General features: G+C 39.8%; 1 protein-coding gene across 1 annotated transcript in view; it reads right to left on the minus strand.

Moving 5' to 3' along the window:
• Window positions 1-3,646: 3,646 nt before the first annotated feature.
• LOC129257778 (methanethiol oxidase-like) overlaps window positions 3,647-20,845 on the minus strand; it is a 36,970-nt gene continuing 19,771 nt past the window's right edge. Inside the window, exons 7-10 of the mRNA XM_064096446.1 lie at window positions 17,647-17,725; window positions 7,643-7,764; window positions 6,286-6,497; window positions 3,647-5,571 (exon numbers count right to left, since the gene is read on the minus strand). Coding sequence (XP_063952516.1) covers window positions 5,370-5,571; window positions 6,286-6,497; window positions 7,643-7,764; window positions 17,647-17,725 — 615 coding nt within the window. The 3' untranslated portion in view covers window positions 3,647-5,369. The remainder of the gene's footprint in view (window positions 5,572-6,285; window positions 6,498-7,642; window positions 7,765-17,646; window positions 17,726-20,845) is intronic.

A 20,845-nucleotide genomic window follows, 5' to 3' on the forward strand; every position in this document is an offset into this window, starting at 1 on the left:
CCATCCACCCACACATCCATCGATCCATCCACCCACCCACCCACCCACCCACCCACCCACCCATCCATCCATCCATCCACCCATCCATCCACCCATACATCCATCCATCCATCCATATTTAACGAAATACGTAACTTTGCATACTTATGCATCGCTCCTGGACATTTGACGGGATTGGCGTAGATTACACGCGACTCCCTCGCCTTGGTATCTAGAACCAGTCGTTTGCACCTGGTCCAATGGAGTTCCTTAACTCCCTCCAGATCCCTTAACTTCTGGTAATATGATCTGGCGACCGCGTCCTTGATACGGTTTTTCGATCAAACAATGTGGGTTCCCTTGTTGTTTCAACCCTTGTCCTTGTTTGCCAATCTCCAGACAATTCCCAACTCCGACCAGTCGTTTGTAACGTCGCGCGAGCCATTTGCGGCAGCTTCTCAGGACATCATTTCACGCTTGCATTGTTGAAACGATCAAGTAAGCTGGCGATGATGCTCTCCGGACACTAGGCCGAGGGCCCATGATACTAGAAGTATCGCTACTTCTTGGACTCTCTTCAATGGAGTCACCTTAGACATCTTGAGGGCCGCCTTTTGGTGCTCTCCTAATTCCTTCACTTCCTTTTACTTAAAGGACATTCCTTCGGGTGAGGCCCTTTGCCTCCTCTGCCCTTATAAGGCAGCGGCCTCCGTGTCTTCTATCTCCCTATTTGCGCACTTTCTTTTTATTCTAGACATGCCTCCCTTCACGTTGAGTCCATGCGGGTCTAGCAAATCAAATGAATATATCCCACTTATTGACAGTAAATTATGAAAATACTTACTGTTATTTTCATTTGAACCCTAGCTCCACCAGCCCCTCGCCTTTCATGGCAACATGTCTTGCGTTCAGGCTCATAAGAGGAAATATGGACGCCAATTTGCGCGATGATCTTGGGATAGCGCGTACGTAGGGAGATGCAGCGCACGCAGGAAAAATTGTGTACTTTTATTCGGCGTGCAAGTTAATTGTAATGAACTAGCAAATCAAATGAATATATTCAGTTATCTCGTTAATAAGAAATTAACAATAAGTTTTTTTATAATTATATGCATAAATTATAATTAATGAAAAATTAATCACCCAGTGATATTCTTGGCTTAGATTGAAACCACTTTCCAATGTCATATTGACTGCTCCATATATTGCTGATTTATCGCGAGATGCGGCATCAGATGCCTGATTGTTTAATCATTAAATATAACCCATCGATTGATAAAATGCATCATCTATACAATACATGTGTGGAGCGTTGTGGCCCAGTGGATTAGTCTTCAGACTTTGAAACAGAGGGTCATGGGTTCAAATCCCATGGCGTAATTTCCTTCGGCAAGAAATTTATCCACATTGTGCTGCACTCAACCCAGGTGAGGTAAATGGGTACCTGCCATGAATTTATTCCTTGAAATGCCACCGCGCTGTAAAAGGCTGCAGGGCTAAAGCCAGGGTAATAATATCCAATTAAGCGCATAGGGACGCATTTGGCAGTGATATGTGCTATATAAGCATGTTGATATTATTATTACAATTTCAGTGATGGTTGGTTTGAAGTAATGAAGTCTTACAATCTAGCTCAATTAGCCTTTACAACAGCAGTCCTGAACAACAACAGCAATACAAAAGGTGATCTTGTTATACCGAGGTTTTTTACCTGACTGCTAAGAAAGCACGAATGCTTGTGAGCAAGCAACCAGGGGACCAATGGCTTAAGGTCCTCTCCGAGGGACCTGGTAATGAGGATATTTGCCTTACCAAAGGGCACTAGTGCACCACATGGGAATCAAACCCGGGTCAACGGAATCCGAAACCCCCGCTCTACCGACTGAGCTATCGCACCTCCCCCATATTGCATAGACCCTTAAAATTTGGCCCATATAGGTCCCTTTAAAGAGCCCAGTATTATATAACATATTTGAATGCTGAAGAGGTGAACAAACTTGTAAACACAATAAATAAAATTCAAAGCATAATGTTAATCTTAATCATTAACCTTTGAAATTGAAAACAATTGAAATCAAGGATTAAGATAATCATGTTAAGTGTAAACAATTGCATTATGTGTTTGGGTGCCAGGATCTACCGTCTTTGATATCCCAGACTCCCAAGCAAAGCTCCAGACCTGGGGCCCACTTTGTACCAGTTTTTTGTTACCATAAGAGTGCAGTTAGGCAGAACATTTCGGAGATAACGATAAAGGAAATGAAGGCAAATATCATGTCTAGTATTATAAAGTATCTTTCTCGCTCTCTTTGCTAGGGTTACGAACAGTCCATTTTTATATGCAAAAAAATTGATGGATTCAGGTTACAGACAGTAACATGACATAAGCAATTGCTTTATAAATAATAGTTCATACCTCCAATAAATTTTCTCTTCCTCCAGTGAGTATGCACGAGTACATGTACATGGTATATAACTTAGTTTATGTAACATATCGTCGCCGAATCCACGAAGTGGCACACGCGACCATTGATGCGCGAAATCACTTTTCGAGATATACGCGATTAAAGATCTTTACATTTTCAATTGCCAGTTGCTATAGGATTGTGAAGTTTAACAGAATAATGAATGCACATACCACTATAGCCAGGTATTTACTCCTGCTTCCAATGTAAAAATTTTATCGAATGAACATAAAATCTTGACATAGCAGTGATTCAAACACAAGCATGACATGTGTCGTTTTGTGGAAAATATTACTTCAGCGTGCGTAGAAACGGTGGAATATTTTACAACGGATTTTGAGGCTAGTGTCGTTTTTTCACTTTAATTATCTCATTAATTACAGAGAATTTGGTTCTAAAATTTCGGTGAAATGATAGACCATAGCCAAGGCATACTAAAGCTGAAAGATACTTGAAATTGAATACTAAAACCGAAAGATACTCAAAATATACTTTTCACATGATTTTGGGACGTTGTGCCATTTCGTGGATTCAGCGACGATATGGTAGATGTGACTTTTTCTAAAATGGCTGAATAAAATGAGAAATTGCTTGAATATTTTGGGAAATACAACCTTGTACGATGCCTCCTCTTAAAAAATATTCATCCTGGCTGGCTATTGGAACAAATGACCACTAGCTGCCATCCTCGATAGTTTCACATCTCACGATATCATGCAGTCAATGTGTTTATTTTCATACAAGTGGAGCACCTAGGCTCTGGCAGTCTTGCCTACATTACGCAATTCTATGGAGCAGCAGAGCTGAAGTTGAGAACAACTGAGATGAATAAATTATTCACAAAATCTCCATTAATATCAAAATATTAATGGATAATAGTAATAACAGTAATAATAATACTAAGTTCATTGACCCTAAATGACCTTTAACCTTGGTCATGTGACCTAAAATTCACGCAAGATAATCAATGATACGTGATTACCCTTACGTCCGGGTAGGTCCAAATACTTTGTAAGTTATGAAAATATTTAAAAAACTTAATCTTGGTTAAGGTCTCAATGTTGACGCCGCTGCCGCCGTCTGAAAAGCGGTGCCTGTAGTCTCACTCTGCTATCCAGGTGAGACAGACAATGCACACACAAAGAATATCATGGGCGCCAAAATAAGATTTCTCAAATAAAAAGAGACTAGATAATCATATATATGATCAATCATTATATTAACCATTTATTGCTGGTGCAGAAAATTCAACAAGAGAATGTCAGATATATGAAAAATATGAGACCTTTATAATATGACAAGACAATGAATATTGATAAAATTTAAAGAATAGACCAAACCTAAGAGAATAAAAAAATCTTTTTAAAAATTCATCTTTTAGTACAAAATGAACTAAAATTATATTGAAAAAATAATAAATAAAGATCAAATACATCTCATTTCAAAATATAAATTAAATTTCAAATATTCCACCGAAAATTAAAATAGCTGCATCCAAGTACATGATAATCATATTGTTTCATTCTTTGCTAAAATAGTTTCTGGAGCAAAATGGAATGGAATGGAATTGAGTTTGACATGCATCATTTGGCACTGAATTAATGCGCTAATAGCATTGCCTTATATGAATATTGACAAATTTCTTCATCTGCAAAATATAGCTGCAAAATGAACTCTTCAATGATTCAATAATCCTTTTTTAAAATATGAACTTACATCAAATGTCGCATTTCCCATTCCAAGCAAAAATAATTTTGCATGGTTAAAATCATCAACTATATGATATGTTTATGGAATGCAATTAACGCTGTACACATTAGTATATGTGAATCACAATTAACCTGCAAGGTTCCTTCATTTTGTTATAATTTTTGTTACTGTATAAAAATATAATTAGAATATACGGCACTTCATTTAATGAAAATATAGAATAGAAATACAATATACGATAAAATATAAAATTTCACCAATCAACCACAGTACAATCAAGATAAGAATGTCGTATTTCATGATCAGAAATATCAAAATATTAAAGTTATTTTTTTAAGAGTAAGAAAAACTAGTTTTTCACAATCTCTGTTATGGTAAAATGTAACTATATACTCCTACTGAATACCAATGATAATAAGCCAAGATTTAAGACAGCCAGTATGTTCTTTTCAATAAATGTTAATTCACGATGTTATGATTATGCTTTTAATGGTCAAATGCTTTTTCAGGAGTACTTTTACAGAAGTAAATATTGATGTTCAAAATCGATATCAATTATCTTTATACCACAAGAGCATATTGTGTATATAATGCAAGATAACTTGTATTCAAAATCAAATTGTCCAAAATGTTTTTACTGATTTGTAATAAAATCATTATACATTATGCACATGTTGTGAGTCTGGGTGTAACTCAATAGTGAATGAAAAAAAAATCACAAATGAGTACTTTTGAATCAATTTATATAAAAAAAACTGTTTTTACCTCTAGGCTGGATCAATCAAATCGGTGTATGCACACACTGGCCCCAATTCTGAACTTGAATTTGATTCAGACTCTGGTCTAGAGTTGCGGTTCAACTATGGATAGCCAATTGTGACAGGTATCTCTAAAGAGGACAAGTTCACTCTGTCAGCTCATGTTGACACTCAAATCATTCGTAACTGACTGGAAATAATTACTGAAATAGTTCTCTTTATCATTTAAACATAAGTAAATAGCCAAGTAGAGATAGGAAACATAAAATATAAACACAACTTTGAAAGATTTCCCAAATTTTTAACACAGAATTAGACAGTAAATTGCCAAATGAAAGTAGACGAGTTGGTGATTGGATGAATTTGGCACTAGACTAATTGAAAAATAAACCAGTTAAACCATGGCCTAAGTTAAGGCGTAGTTCAGAATACAGGCCATTTAAGCTATTATTGTCACCTACAACTGCGACTGGACATCGTCCTTCCCTTCTGTTTCAACGATGAAGATGTCGGAGGTACAATCCCCACCAGGGTAGCGCATTTCATGAGCCAGGGCGGGGCCCTCGGGGTCATCTCCAAAGTCAACCAAGAAGTCTTTGTTGACCGTCAAACCTCCTTTCTCAGTGTCGACGTCGAGCATGAGAAGCGCAGACCCAGTACTGTCGAGGAATATGACAAATTTAGAATTATGAATTCTAAGTGAAGTGTTCAAGCTTTGGACTGCAAGAATTTTATACAGGGGGTCGGGGTGGGTCATCAAATCAAATCAATTTTAAGATCAGTTTTAAGATCAAACAAACAGTCCTGGTGGAACCAATCATATACTATATCATACAGAGACTTTGTAATAATTGATGAGAATTTTTTTTATATTCCAGGGCATGTTTCCTTAATTCAAACTGAAACTTCTATAAGAATAAATTTCAAGAATGAGTCAACGGTCTTGTAAGCTCAGTATACAACACACCAATTCACTACTCAATACATATTTTGCATTATTCCATTAATCATAAACAGAACAGAACAAAACTAGGTATATACAATTAAAGTTAACATTACATTACATGGAAAATTGTAAAACAATGCAATATTGATAAAATCTGGAAAACCTTTGAAAAAGAGTACATATGGCAATTAGAAAGGCAAAGCCATATTAGTGCTGCTACCTTCACATTCTTACCACATTATTTATGTTACCATGGTATACCTCCACAATTTACGTTTCCTATCAAAACATTTCAATTTTTATATAAAAATACAATTATAGGCTACTTTATTTTCTGTATTGTTAATATAGTTATCTCAAAAGTATTTTAACAGATAATTAATGAAAGACCACGATCAGTTCCCTTCCCCTTTAAATAAAAACTCACTTCATGAGATCAGGATAAAACTGTTGGTCCCACACACTGTAGAGTGACATGGTGACATACAGACGCTTGCCATCCAAGCTAAGCTGGATCATCTGAGTACTTCCTGTGACCTTACGACCTTTGACATACAGAGGGTCAGGTTGTTTCTCCAGCTCGGAGTCCTCCGTGACCTTGACCTTGCTATCCGAGGTGATGGACCCTCCAATGAATATCTTGCGGAGTGAAAAATAAATCACATTTCCGTAGAGTAAAAGAGTGAATAACGTTTCCAGAAATTCCTTGAATATCTATTAACTTCGAGAACAGAGAAATGCCCCCCCCCCCTTCTGCTCAAACATGAATCTGCCCCTGGTTAAAGCTAAAGTAATTCACAAACAATCCCTTATGCTATTAACATACTTTCACGTTTCCCTTTGATATTAATATACTATCAGGTAAACTTGTTAAAGTCAACCTTCCATTACGGTACACGTTCAACCGAGTCACAGCATCTTTCTTAAACAGATTACAAAAATAAAATCAATAACAATGTCATATTCTACCCAGGATAGCCACTTCAATTCCGAAAACTTCTATGCCAATCATATTTCTGTGGTACTAAGATATTTTATTTTACTTAGGTAAAGTTACCAGTATATAGTGTTCAAACAACACACAGCAACATCCTCCTCCTGAACCTGCCATTAACTCTTACAAAAATATGAGGATCGCAATAGTTCTACGGCAGCCATTGCATGCTCAGCTCTGACACTCATCTTGCTTTGTTGCCTCCCTTCCTGAAAGAGTCTTTGCTTGGCCTTTAGAGCAGTAAACTATCAAAATATCGTTTATTCCTTTGGTAATAATAATGATATGCAATATTTATATAGCACCTAATTTCGTAGGTAATAATAATGATATGCAATATTTATATAGCACCTAATTCCGTTGGTAATAATAATGATAATAATAACGATTTGCAAAATTTATATAGCACCTAATACAATGTTTTCTAAGCACTGCATACTATCACCCTGGTTTCAACAAGGCTACTCTGATAGGGTGCTTGAGCTTTCAAGAAAATTCTTCCTATCGGGTATACCTATTTACTACACCTGCTCCCCGTTGCATAACTTGAAAGTTACCATTATGGTAACTTTGCCATGCAATGGTAATTTGCATGGAATCCTTGATTTTGATTGGCTCTTGATCATTGGTGGCATGGTAGTTACCACCGGATGGGAAAGTTACTATAACAGTAACTTGGGGCCCTGGGTGGAGAGTGGGTAAATGCAGATAAACGCCTTGCTAATGGACACGAGAGCTGTGGTGGGATTTGAACCCTGGACCTTGTGGATCATCACTGCCATGCACCTACCTGTCCAACAAGTTTTGGGTGGCTGGTGTCTGTGATGTCATACTGGCGGAGATCACCATGAAGCCAGTTACTGAGATACAAGAAACGATCATCCATTGATATCAAGATATCTGTGATCAGACCTGAAAAAGGGAAAAAAACAGGATCAAACAAGTATTACTATATACATATCACTATAAGTAAAAATGAAAGATATAAAACTCTGAGTAGAGTCAGGATGTTTGAGTTCAAATCTTTAATCTTAAATTTGAATCTTCAGGAACTAAAGATATCCAGATTGAGTATGTACAAGATGTATATTGTACAAGAATGAAAATTTGTGTGATGTCACGTGTGAACAACTTGACCGAAATCAGTATAGTGCGTCCCAGAAAAAAGGAAACCGGGATTCCCATTTCTTTTTGCTTCAAAGGCAATTGAATTATGATATTTCATTTAAATCATATAATCTAATTATTTCTCTTTACTCAGATAGCTTATATGAGACAAACAAGTCACGCATTCATGAGCAAGACAAATTTGAAATTTTAATGTCAAAACCAGGTTGCGCAGAAAAATTGGATAGGATTAGTTTGTGATACGACGACCGTGCTTATTAATGACGATTGGCTCATTAGCATCTCTTTTGTATTCTTTGTTAACATCCTCTCACTGATCCCTGTAATGAGAGTGGATTCAGATTCACACGTGTGTTTCTGAGCAAATCGTTTCTGATAGGCCTCAATATTTATGGTTTGTTATCTGCCATGTGTGAACGATTTGCTAAGCTGTTGGTTTCAAAATTAGAGATGAGATTCCACTCTTGCCATGAGTATAAAATTTTTAGGACAAACATATCTAATAATTGTGAAATCTATCTCTGAAAACGGGTTTCCTTTTTTGTGGGACACACTGTATATTCAATTTGAATTGCACCTTTTATAGCTTTTACTTATCCCTAGATCAGGGTCCCATATAGTTGATATGAAAGTAACTCTTGCTGGAATGTCAACTACCATGACAACAGTGAAAATTTTTCTTCCTGGGCTCCATAACACAAAGATTAGCGATCAATCGATCGCTAAATGAACTGACCAATCAAGATCGACATTATACACGCACATTTGGCGCAAAATACTGACCAGTAACCAATCGGAAGTTTTCTCTCATGTTTGCTATTCATCGCTAATCTTTGTGTTACGGGGCCCTGATTGACTCTTTAAATTAAATGGGGCCCACGGATTCATTTTACAGGTCTCACAATATATGTAACAGAATGTATGGTAAGGTCCCCCCAAGTCTGCGCAGTCCCCCTTCTCCGCACACACGTGTGTCTGCACGATTCAAAAGGAGATATGCAACGACCACAAACTTTACACTTGCATTTGCAATACATAGAAAGATATTCTCTTTAAAAATCTGACTCAATTAAATGGTGGAAAAGTAATGAATTTCGGGCATTTCATGTGCCAGCCTCAAAATGGAGCCTAGTTTTCTCATCAAAATTCCTGAATCATGTGTAAAGTGAATGGGTGCGCAGATATGGGGCACCATGTTCAGTCTGAAAATGAATGGCCAAGGTTTTTTCCATGAAAATAATATATTTCTCTCATTTTTTTTATGCGACTTTGGGCACACTTACTCATAAGAATATAGGGAACAATATCAACTGAAAATTATTGTTAAATAAAAAAAAAAATCATGATTAATCTTAAGTTAGTTGTTTGGTGCGCAGACATGGGACCCACCATCATATCATAGAAAATAAGCAAAAAGGGAAAAATGGGGGGTTTTATAAAGCCTATTCAGTATCCAAATTAAGAGGGGTTGTTTGTGTGTGGAAACACATAAATTTGCCATTTCTTGTAAATATTGCATTATGTTGTGTTAAATAGACCATAGCCTTTAGTTTACATGATAAAGGTATTGGTGCCACCAACAATAGAATGCATGACCGTACTATATTCCATAAACATCGCCAGTTGATTTGTATCTTGTTATAGCGCCATCTGCGTCAGTTATGCGGCTACACGTTCGTCCGACTCTTGACTTGATTACGGTTAAATAAAGTATTGATCACAACTACAAAGTTGCTTCCGATTCCTCTTTATATTGTCGTGGTGGCCGCTTATGGGATTCACTCACGCCTGAATTTTTTCTTATTCCACATTTGAAGGACTTTGCTGAGAAGGAAAACAGCCGGTTGCACCGTAAAAGTAAGTTTACCGTGAACGAGTAGTTGGTTAGATCTAGCCGAAATTAGAGTCGGTCCCACAGCCTTACAATGGCGTGCAGTATGCCTAAAGTACCAAAGCAATGGTGCTTGGGTAAAGTCGAATCAATTACATCCTTTGAAGGATGGAGACAGAATCTTTTGTACACCTTGAATCTTGATCCTAACTTTGCTTTCTTCCTTTTTGAGTCGGTAACATGGGGTAAGAAAACAAAAGCTAACCCCACAAGGGGTTTCATAGATGACAATCCCTCTGTTCCTTCAGAGTTGCGCAAAACTGCTCAACAGAAAGCGAACCTACTTGATCTTATGCTCGGTCAGATTGCTAATTTTTGTCCCGTCATCGCTAGAAATTCTATTGTTCGCAATTCCACTTCTTTGAATGACATTTGGGCCACTATTAGACTTCACTATGGCTTCCAGGCAACAGGTGCCCATTTTTTGGATTTTTGCGAGATAAAGCTGGAATCTGATGAGCGACCAGAAGATTTATATCAGAGATTACTTGCCTTTGTCGAGGACAATTTGTTGACGGCTGGTGGTGGTATTACCCATCACGGTGATCCCATCCTGGATGATGAAGAACTTTCGCCTACAATTGAGAATTTCATTGTTCTGCAGTGGCTTCGCCTTTTGCACCCTGACCTTCCCCAGGTGGTGAAGCAGAGGTACGGCACAGAACTCCGTTCACGCACACTTGCATCCCTCAAACCTGAAATTTCTCAGGCCCTTACTAGTCTTTTGGAGTCAGTTGAATGTTCCAGGGCAATGCGTACAGCGGCTTTTCCGCCTCGTGGTCGTAGTCAGACTGCTCCCCGGCGTACTCAGTCTCGAACCCCAGCGAAGTTCCGTCCTAGGTCTTCCAAATCTTGTCCACTGTGCGTTCAGGCTGGCCGTCCTAGTGACCATTTTTTGAGTGTCTGTCCTTACCTTCCAGACTCCGATCGGCAGTACATGGCAAAGGCCAGGCAGGTTGCCAAGATTTTTGATGATGGAGGTTCTGATGATTTTGACTTTGATGTTGACCCCCAGGAGTCATGTGACGAGGCTTGTTTGTCACCAGACCCTGGCCGTAGAGGTACCTCTTCCACACTTCCACACATTTTATAATCATCATGCTGTTCGTATCACCCTCGACAGCAGTGCTACTGGGAACATGATGCGTGCTTCTACGGCCCGAGTATTAGGTTGTAACGTGTCCTCCACCACCCGGGTCAGCTCATCAGGCTGATGGGTCCTCTCCGCTGCAGGTTTGTGGTGAAACTCGTTTCACCGTTTGTCGTGGCAGTCATGAGTTCCACTTTGAAGGATTGGTCATTGAGAACCTTGATGTTGACGTTTTGGCTGGTACTCCATTTATGGAAAGGAATGATGTGGCCATCAGGCCAGCAAGGAGGGAGATTTCCTTGGCTGATGGTACTGTGTTTAGTTACGGTTCCTGTAGTAAGCCTAAGGCTGGTCATGCAGTGCGTCGCGCATTTGTCCTTCGTGCCCCTTCTCAAACTACCACCATTTGGCCAGGTGAATTCCTTGAGTTTTCCCTACCTCCTGAGTTTTCTGCTGATGAGACACTTGTCTTGGAGCCTCGCTCGGATTCCCCTCTTACACCAATGATCACAGAATTCTTTCCGGCTCCAGGTGTTGTCTCGAGTGTTGCTGGTAGGATCCGCATCCCAAATCTCTCTCGCAGTCCTTGTGTTATCCGTCGCAATGAACATCTTTGTCAGGTTTGTCCAGTGGTTGTCTCAGATGGCAGTCAGGTTGCGCAAATTCCTCCTAGTCAGACTGCCCTTCCCTCTGTGGTGCAGGGAGGGCCGACCTTATCACAGCCTTCTCAGTCTGTTATTGTGGATCCTGATAATATCCTCCCCCCAAAGGCAAGGGGAGATTTTCAGTCTCTTCATGCAGAACATGATTGTGTGTTTAGCCCTTTATTCAAGGGTTACAATGGTGCATCTGGTCCATTCAAGGCCGTTGTGAACATGGGTCCTGTGCAGCCCCCACAACGCAAGGGTCGCCTTCCCTTGTATTCCCAGGAGAAGCTTGTTGAATTGCAGGGAAAGTTTGATGACCTTGAGAAACTTGGCGTCTTTGCACGCCCTGAGGATATTGGTGTTACGGTTGAATATGTCAACCCGTCGTTTCTTGTGAAGAAGCCAAATGGCGGCTCTCGTCTTGTCACAGCCTTTGCTGATGTTGGGCGCTACTCTAAGCCACAGCCCTCAGTTTTGCCTGATGTTGATTCCACTCTGAGAAAGATAGGTCAGTGGAAGTACATTATTGCATCTGACCTTGCAAGTGCCTTTTATCAAATACCTCTCTCTCGTGATTCGATGAAGTATTGTGGTGTTGCTACCCCTTTCCGTGGCATTAGAGTTTACACCCGTTGTGCTATGGGTATGCCGGGATCAGAGACGGCATTGGAGGAGTTGATGTGTCGAGTGCTGGGAGATCTATTGTTTGAAGGTGTTGTTGTCAAACTTGCAGACGACTTGTACTGTGGTGCTGACACCTGGCAGGCCCTTTTGCATAACTGGTCCAGGGTGTTACATGCACTAGCCTCCAATGGTCTTCACCTTTCTCCATCTAAGACTACCGTCTGTCCAAAAACCACCACTATTTTAGGGTGGGTTTGGTCTGAAGGGAACCTCAAAGCAAGTCCTCATAGGATAACAACTTTGTCAACGTGCTCATGCCCTTCAACCGTGAAGGGAATGCGGTCTTTCATTGGAGCCTATAAGATGCTTGCTCGCGTTCTCCCGAATTGCGCATCCTATCTGGGCCCCCTGGATGAATCGATTGCAGGTATGAAATCTCAAGACCGCATCTGCTGGACAGATGAGTTTAATGATGCCTTCAACAAAGCCCAGTCCGGCATCAAGTCTACTCGTACGGTTACTCTACCCCGGCCATCTGATCAGCTATGGATTGTCACTGATGGATCCGTGAAGAACCATGGTCTCGGTGCTACCATGTACGTCACAAGAGACCGGACGCCTTTCGTCGCAGGTTTCTTCAGCGCGAAGCTCCGTGGTCGTCAAATCACATGGTTACCTTGTGAAGTAGAAGCACTGTCCATTGCTGCTGCCACCAAGCATTTCAGCCCGTACATCATCCAGTCTCACCACCCTGTCTGCATTCTTACTGACAGCAAACCTTGTGTTCAGGCTTATGAGAAATTGTGTCGTGGCGAGTTTTCTGCCAGTCCACGGGTTTCTACCTTTTTGGCAACCATTAGCAGATACCAGGTTTCCTTACGTCACCTGGCGGGCTCCGCTAATGTCCCATCTGACTTCGCGAGTAGGAATGCTCCCCCATGCCATGATGTTCGATGCCAGATCTGTACTTTCATTTCACGGATGGAAGACTCTGTTGTCCATCTTACGTCTGTTGCTGACATCCTCTCAGGGAAGATACGCCTCCCTTTCACATCTCGTCACGCGTGGGGTAAGATTCAGTCTGATTGTCCGGCCCTCCGCCGTGCCCATGCCCACCTTACTCAGGGTACTCGCCCATCGAAGAAGTTGACAGGTATCCGTGATGTGAAGCGATATCTCCAGGTTGCCACCATCGCCCGTGATGGCTTACTGGTCGTCCGCCGGGATCATGCATTCTTGCCACAGCAGGAGTGTCTCGTCATTCCTCGCAATGTGCTACAGGGGATTCTCACTGCCCTACATCTTCAACTTGGTCACCCCACATCACACCAACTCAAGCAGGTTGTCTCACGGTATTTCTATGCCCTGGATCTTGATGCAGCAATTCAACAGGTGACTGTCGGTTGTCACAGCTGTCTTTCCCTCCAGAATGTTCCTCGTGTTGCTACTCCCCGTCTACAGGTGACCCTCCATGTGTCATTGGTGCGTCTTTTGCTGCGGATGTCATCAAGCGTTCCCGCCAACTCGTTTTCATCCTCAGGGAGAGTGTAACTTCTTATACTGTAAGCGCTTTGATTCCAGATGAACGCAAGGAGACTCTCCGCACAGCCTCCTTCAGCTATGCGCACCTCTCAGGCCACTTGATGGCCCTCCATCTGTCGTCCGCACTGACCCTGCGCCAGGATTTTCTGCTCTCCAACACGATGAGTCTTTGCGCAGTCAGGGCATCACTTTGGAGATTGGCCGTGCCAAGAACATCAACAAGAATCCTGTCGCTGAGAAGGCTGTCCGTGAGCTGGAAGATGAGCTGCTTCGTGATGATCCCCGCGGTGGTCCTGTTACTCCACTTGCGCTTGCTCTGGCTACCGCACGTCTTAACAGCCGTATCCGTGGCGTTGGTCTTTCTGCTCGTGAGCTTTGGACCCAGCGTGACCAATTCACAAGTGAACAGATTCCGTTGCGTGACATGGACGTTATTACCAATCAACATGAGAAACGGCTCTCCAACCATGGCCCCAGTATGGAATCGAAGGCACCCAAACGCCTATCTTCGATGGGAGAGTCTCTTGTTCACGTTGGTGACCTTGTCTACCTGCGCTCGGACCGGACTAAGACCCAGGCCAGACCTCGCTACCTTGTCTGCAGTGTCGACAACGATTGGTGCAACATTCGCAAGTTTGTTGGGAGCCAACTACGTTCTACGTCATACCGTGTCCGGCGCTCGGATTGCTTGAAGGTCCCCCCAGGGATTCCTACCTCTCATCCTTCTCGACCGAGGGTTTCTGATGACGACGACGACCACCGTGATGAGGAGTTAACCAGTCCCACTCCAGCGGATGACTCACAATGCTTGCCTAATGCCTCTGACGTTACTGATGTGCCGGGTGTCCCTTGCCCCCCTCCTGACCCCCCTGATATTCCTCACGAACTTTCTCACCCTGATGTTAGTCCTTCCCTTTCACTTTCTGGTCAGTCAGATCCCCCAGGGCCTTTTGACGTCACTGCCCCCAATAATGGCCGGCGGTATCCCTTACGCCGTCGTGTCCCCCCTTCGTATTTTAGCGACGTTTGTGATTGACTTTGGCCTGCATTTATGCCCCCCCCCCATTGCCTGTGCCTTGTCCAGCTTGCCCTTTACTGATGGACTCTCGCTGATGGACACTGTTTTTTCATGTATATCTTTTGTTTTTTTTATGCATTTTCGTACGCTTTACCTTTATGAGTGTATCTATGTGTGCTAATGGGTTCCTTAATGCGTCTAGTTTTTTTTTGGCGAACAAACAGACAAAAACAACAAGCCAGCTCGATTTAAATGTTTTGATTCTAATTTGATAGTTTATTGCTTTCAGGATCCTCACCTTACCAAACGAATACCTCTTCTTACTCCAGCTAGTTCGCCTTTTACCAATTGCTGCGCATTTTTGCGCTTGTGATAAATTATGCTGCGCATTTAATTTTTTTGGTAATTATTTTGGGTTTTGTTTGAAGTCCCATTAGTGGGTATGTCTTCGCGTTAATGTTTGCGCATTTGCTTTGCAGTTGTTTGCGAGTTTACACCTTTATAATATGACAATACTTTTACAAAGTTTTTCGCTTTGGATCTTTGCAAAATTCTTTTCATTTACATAAGGAAAAAGTGATTACGCCAGTTGATTTGTATCTTGTTATAGCGCCATCTGCGTCAGTTATGCGGCTACACGTTCGTCCGACTCTTGACTTGATTACGGTTAAATAAAGTATTGATCACAACTACAAAGTTGCTTCCGATTCCTCTTTATTGTCGCATGGTATTCAAACTTGTGATAGATAGGCATGCATCAGCAGACCCCAGTGGCCTAGAACAGGACAATTGCTTAAAGGGATGGTGCGGGCTGAAAGTATTTATAGCTTAATAGATAGAGTAGAATTCACTGAGCAAAATGCCGAAAATTTCATCAAAATCGGATAACAAAGTTATTGAATTTTAAAGTTTAGCAATATTTTGTGAAAACAGTCGACATGAATATTCATTAGGTGGGCTGATGATGTCACATCCCCACTTGTTCTTTCGTATTTTATTATATGAAATTAGGTTTATTCAATTTTTTTCCTTCAAGAACGAGAAAAATTGGATTGAAAACTTATTTAGTGCATTAGATATTTATTGCTGCAACTTATTTCATTATAAGGGAGACATATTATTCACACAAGTATGAAATAATGAAAAAATTATGATTTTATGTAATAACATAAGAAAACAGAAAGTGGAGATGTGACATCATCAGCCCACCTAATGAATATTCATGACTGTTTTCACAAAATATTGCTAAACTTTAAACTTCAATAACTTTATTATTTGTTATCTGATTTTGATGAAATTTTCGGCATTTTGCTCAGTGAATTCCACTCTATGTATATTTTCAGCCCGGACCATCCCTTTAATATCTTGTTCATATTTTGCAAAATAAAATATTCAAATCGAGCAGAGCCAGAGTCTAGTCAGCAAAATGAAATTCATCAGTTTCCATGCCTTCAGATCTAGAACTTCCTTTTATGTTTGAAAATGAATGATTATTCAGGCAATTTCTCAAACACATGCAAAATAGTGCACATTAAGCAACATCTTACTCTTTGTCTTGAAATAAATAATAAAATATGTAAATTATTTGCTTAGATATAGGTAATTGTTTTATACATATAATATAATATCAAAGAGTAAATATTAAACAAAGATATTAGTACTCCAGTCAGCCTTGAACTTTGATACATAGAACGTGCACATCTCTAAAATTGACCTTCCATTCACTCTATTATATAAATACACATATATATTTCAGTTTTATTCCAAGACAATAATGCAATGTGAATTATACTCCACCCACTAAAATGTTGCTTCTTGATTAGTGACAAAATTGAGTCATGTGATAAGAAAGGAGAGGTTTTTCAAAGTCTCGCTGAACTCTAATACTTTGATATATATATAAAGTCACAACTAACCACTTGTGGATCCAGAGGGGGGGGGCACAGCCGGCCCATGTCCCCCCTTTTGAGAGGCACAATCAAAATTTGTAATGTAAAAAAGCCGTTAAAACAGAAGTGTGCTCCAACTTTTGAAAGTGACCTTTTCTTTTTTTTACTTGTCAAATTTTTACTCAGGAAAATGTGCCCCCCCCCCCTTTCCACAATTCCTGGATCCATCCCTGCAACTAACATTGTCATATGGAGATATTTCTTTACAGCAATTTAACAGTGTTATGATACACCATGCATGGCTTAAATTAATCAAAAGCCGATCGCCATGAAGCCCTATTGATTAGCTTAGGATACATTTTGGGATTTTTGTTTTATTTTATGCTGTTATACAAATAATGAGCCCTTTTGAAACAATATAGCAGGCTTGCCCAATAGAATTTCAAGGCCTGACCATGTAGGCCTATTTTTTGTGGGCATATGTTTCATCCTGGTCGAAAAGGACCACCCAAACTCAATGTCTCAGCAAGTATATGTTCTTGCCATCTCCTGTAGAATCTTTCTCAAAACAACAATAACTCGTGGAAATTACAAATGAAAGAGGAGCATGCACATGAATTTGAGACAGTCACCCGATATTTTTTTAGTGCTTTTAGACACAGCACATTCAGCAACAGGCATTGAGGCCAAGTTTAAGAAAACCTGAAATCAATTACATGTACAAAATCTAACTAGATTTAATAACAATATTTGTTTCCAGCCAATTGAATAATACTATTTCAATAGTGCATTAATCAATAATAAAACTGAACGTAACTGTAAGTCTCCTTTTCATTCCTATCTTGTTTATTTGCCAGTGTCAGTTACCTCAAACCCTACAAAATTGGATGAACAGCTAAGCGGAAGAAAAACTTGGTATATAATGAAACCTTGCCCCACATATCATTTCTCTGATTGTGACTCACCTGGCATGTCAGGCAAGGCCCAATTATCCACCTTCTTGGAAGGAATGGAGATGACTTTCTCTGCTGCCCAATTTCCATTCTGAATGTAAAAAGAAAAATAATCATTAATAAGATACCTTAAATAACATATCATACAAATTTGATTCCTTCAATAATAATATACATAATGATATATTATTTACAAAAAGTGTTTTATTTCATCACTTTCAAATCATATAACTGTGGCGCCCTGATATATATTTGGTAATTTATTTCCTTGAGGCTTGGTCAAAACAAGTTGGGTAAAGTCTTTTGAATTCAGATTGTAGTCAGAAATATAAACAAGCCTTTGTATTTCATTCATTGTAAAGATCTGTTACGTATGACTGCCAATAAATATAGAATTTTAATTTATGTTTGACAGTGACAAATGCATATATGGGGCACAAGAAAAGGATGATAATATTTCACTGTAATGATATACTGCTATACAAGGTCCTACACAATTATAGAAATAGAAATAAAGTCTGATTAAAGTCTGATAATAGTGGAGGAGCCATGGTGTAGTGGTTCTGACTCTCGCCTTCTAAACAGAGGGTCATGTGTTCGAATCCCACCACGGTCTGGCGTCCTTTGGCAAGGCGTTAATCCACACTTAGCCACTCTCGACCCAGGTGCTAAATGGGTACCCGGTAGGATGTGAAAGTCATTGTAGCTTGTCCAGTACTGTGTGCGCCTCACCAGCAACTGACTGGAATACTCCCCCAGGGAGTGGAGGATGTGCACACATTGTGTGCAGGAATGACGGATTGAAATCGATGACCGGGGTAATAATATATCTGTAAAAGTGCTCAGACACGTCATTCCGATGTATTGAGCGCTATATAAAAGCGGATTATTATTATTAATGCAGCCTATGGGGGCACAGGATAAGAATAACAGAACCTAAAGCCTGCAACACACTACACAATCCGTCTTTGATGCATTTTTTAACAAATTGAATTTTGCATTAGATATGAAATTTCCAAAAAGTAGAATTGTAAATATTTGAATTCTGGCATAATGCTGGAAATGCTGAATCAAAATCCTGTTTAATTCTGAACTGGGCCTTGTGGTCAGAGTAAAGTCCAAGTCGGCTTCAAGTCGCAGCCAATGACGACGTCTTAATGATTTAGAATTGGCTAAATGCTTTTAATTCCTACAGGGAGGCTTGAAATAGGCTAGAATTTCCATTTTTGTATTCATCCCAATGTTTTGAACGAAGGTTGTTAGGATTTTACAAATTGGAATGTTCGAATGCTCTTACAATTTCTTTGATAATCAGATCACAACCGAACGATCGTACAGTGTGCAGTAGGCTTAACGATCCCCTCATGATAGTATATGGTTTATTTCAATTGGTGTAATGCCAATTCGTCCAATTACCAACTCGTCTACTATCATTTGGTCTACCATCAGTTCCTCCACCATCAATTCAATTCATTTTATTAAATCATTTAAAAATCAATATACAAACCAAAATATATACAAAATCATACATGAATGTACAGTATAGTTTAAATGATTGGGGTGCCCCTAAAAGCAAAAGCTTGATGAGTGGGACACCCAATACACATGGTCTAATTGCCTTTTCGTCAACTTACCATTTTGTCTATAACCACTTGGTCCAATAGCCATTTAGTCCATATACCATTTGGTCTGATTGGACCAAGTGTTATTTGGGAGAAATGAATGAAAATGAAATTGATATTAGACCAACTGACTATGAGACAAAATGGACATAGATGAACTGGTGATTAGGTGAGTGATGATTGGACCAAATGGTTAATGGACCAAATGGTTGTCAGCTAGACGAAATGTTGATGGATGGAATGACATTGGACTAAAAGAAGGTAGACCATGTGATGAGTGGATGAGTTGGCAGTAGATGAATGGGCAATTTACTGATATTATTTGGGTACAGGTTGATGATTTCTGGGACCCACTTCATTAAGACTTGTAAAACTACTAGTATTGCAACTTCCACTGAAACCTTGATTTTAAATGGTTGCTGAAGCCTGTTACCCATCGTCATAATAGCAAATAGTTACAATAGATTTCACACTTTGTGAAATGGGGCCCCAGAAACAAATAGGCCGTGGTTTTCACTGACAATTTTACTCTGAGCCAATCAGATGCAAGAATTTCAGTAGTTTATAACACTTTTTTTAAAATGAAAACCACTGATCAATGTCACTATTTGATTCATGAAATGCTCATGGGAACTGCGTAAGTTCTTGGCAATTTCCTCATCGCTACTTCTTGCGTTTTTAGTTCCCTATTCCCTTCCCTTCAAAATAAGAGGTTAAATATGGTGTGATTTGATAAGCCAAAATATTTGGCTTTTCTTTCCAACACTACAGTTCACGGCTTCATTATAAAGCCATACACAAACACTGGCAGAAAGCTCTATTTTTGGTGCCTTCAATTCTCAGTATGGTATTACAAATCAGTTCCACACAGAGAAAATAAGACACAGATAATATGCATATCATCTTGAATCTGGACGTTTTTGCTGACACAGCTGAAAATCTTATAAGCAAAGACTAGCTAGAGGTGTGAACAATAAAATAGATGCAAAAAAAAGCCTAGCCTAACATAACAAAAGAAGATTAAATTGGCCAAAGTTCAATAAGCCAGTTCGTATAGTTCCACTCTGCGCATGTTCAGAAGATTCTGCCCATGATCAGAGGAAGGTCATTGGTGCTAAAGTGACATGGTGGTTTAAAATTTAATGAGATAAGCACCAACTTTGATGTCTTGATTATTTATATATTCTTTTGAATTGTGTTTTTCATTCATATCCACAAAAAGCAATGCATCCACGAATGACTGGTTTATTTCACAGTTTGCCAAGTACATTGTATAACATCCTCTAATATGCATTCAAAGTAGAAATGCAACAAATACCTTCATATAGTGTTCATTAATGTGCTATTCTAGTCACCTGGTCTATTCAATTTCTTCATCCCACTATGTAAGGCATGCATACGTAATATCTTGCTTTGAAATCTGCCTATCTTAATGAAAGAAATGAAAGGTCATTTGACAAAAATTGTCCAGAAGTAACTACGAACTGGTCTATACCCCAGGTATAGATCTGGGAGGGGGGGGTGCAAATCCACATCCCCTAAAGTTGCAAAAACAAAGGACGCACCCCATAAAATACCTTCAGTTGGGA

This window comes from Lytechinus pictus, chromosome 3, assembly GCF_037042905.1.
Source record: "Lytechinus pictus isolate F3 Inbred chromosome 3, Lp3.0, whole genome shotgun sequence".
Lineage (NCBI taxonomy): Eukaryota > Metazoa > Echinodermata > Echinoidea > Temnopleuroida > Toxopneustidae > Lytechinus > Lytechinus pictus.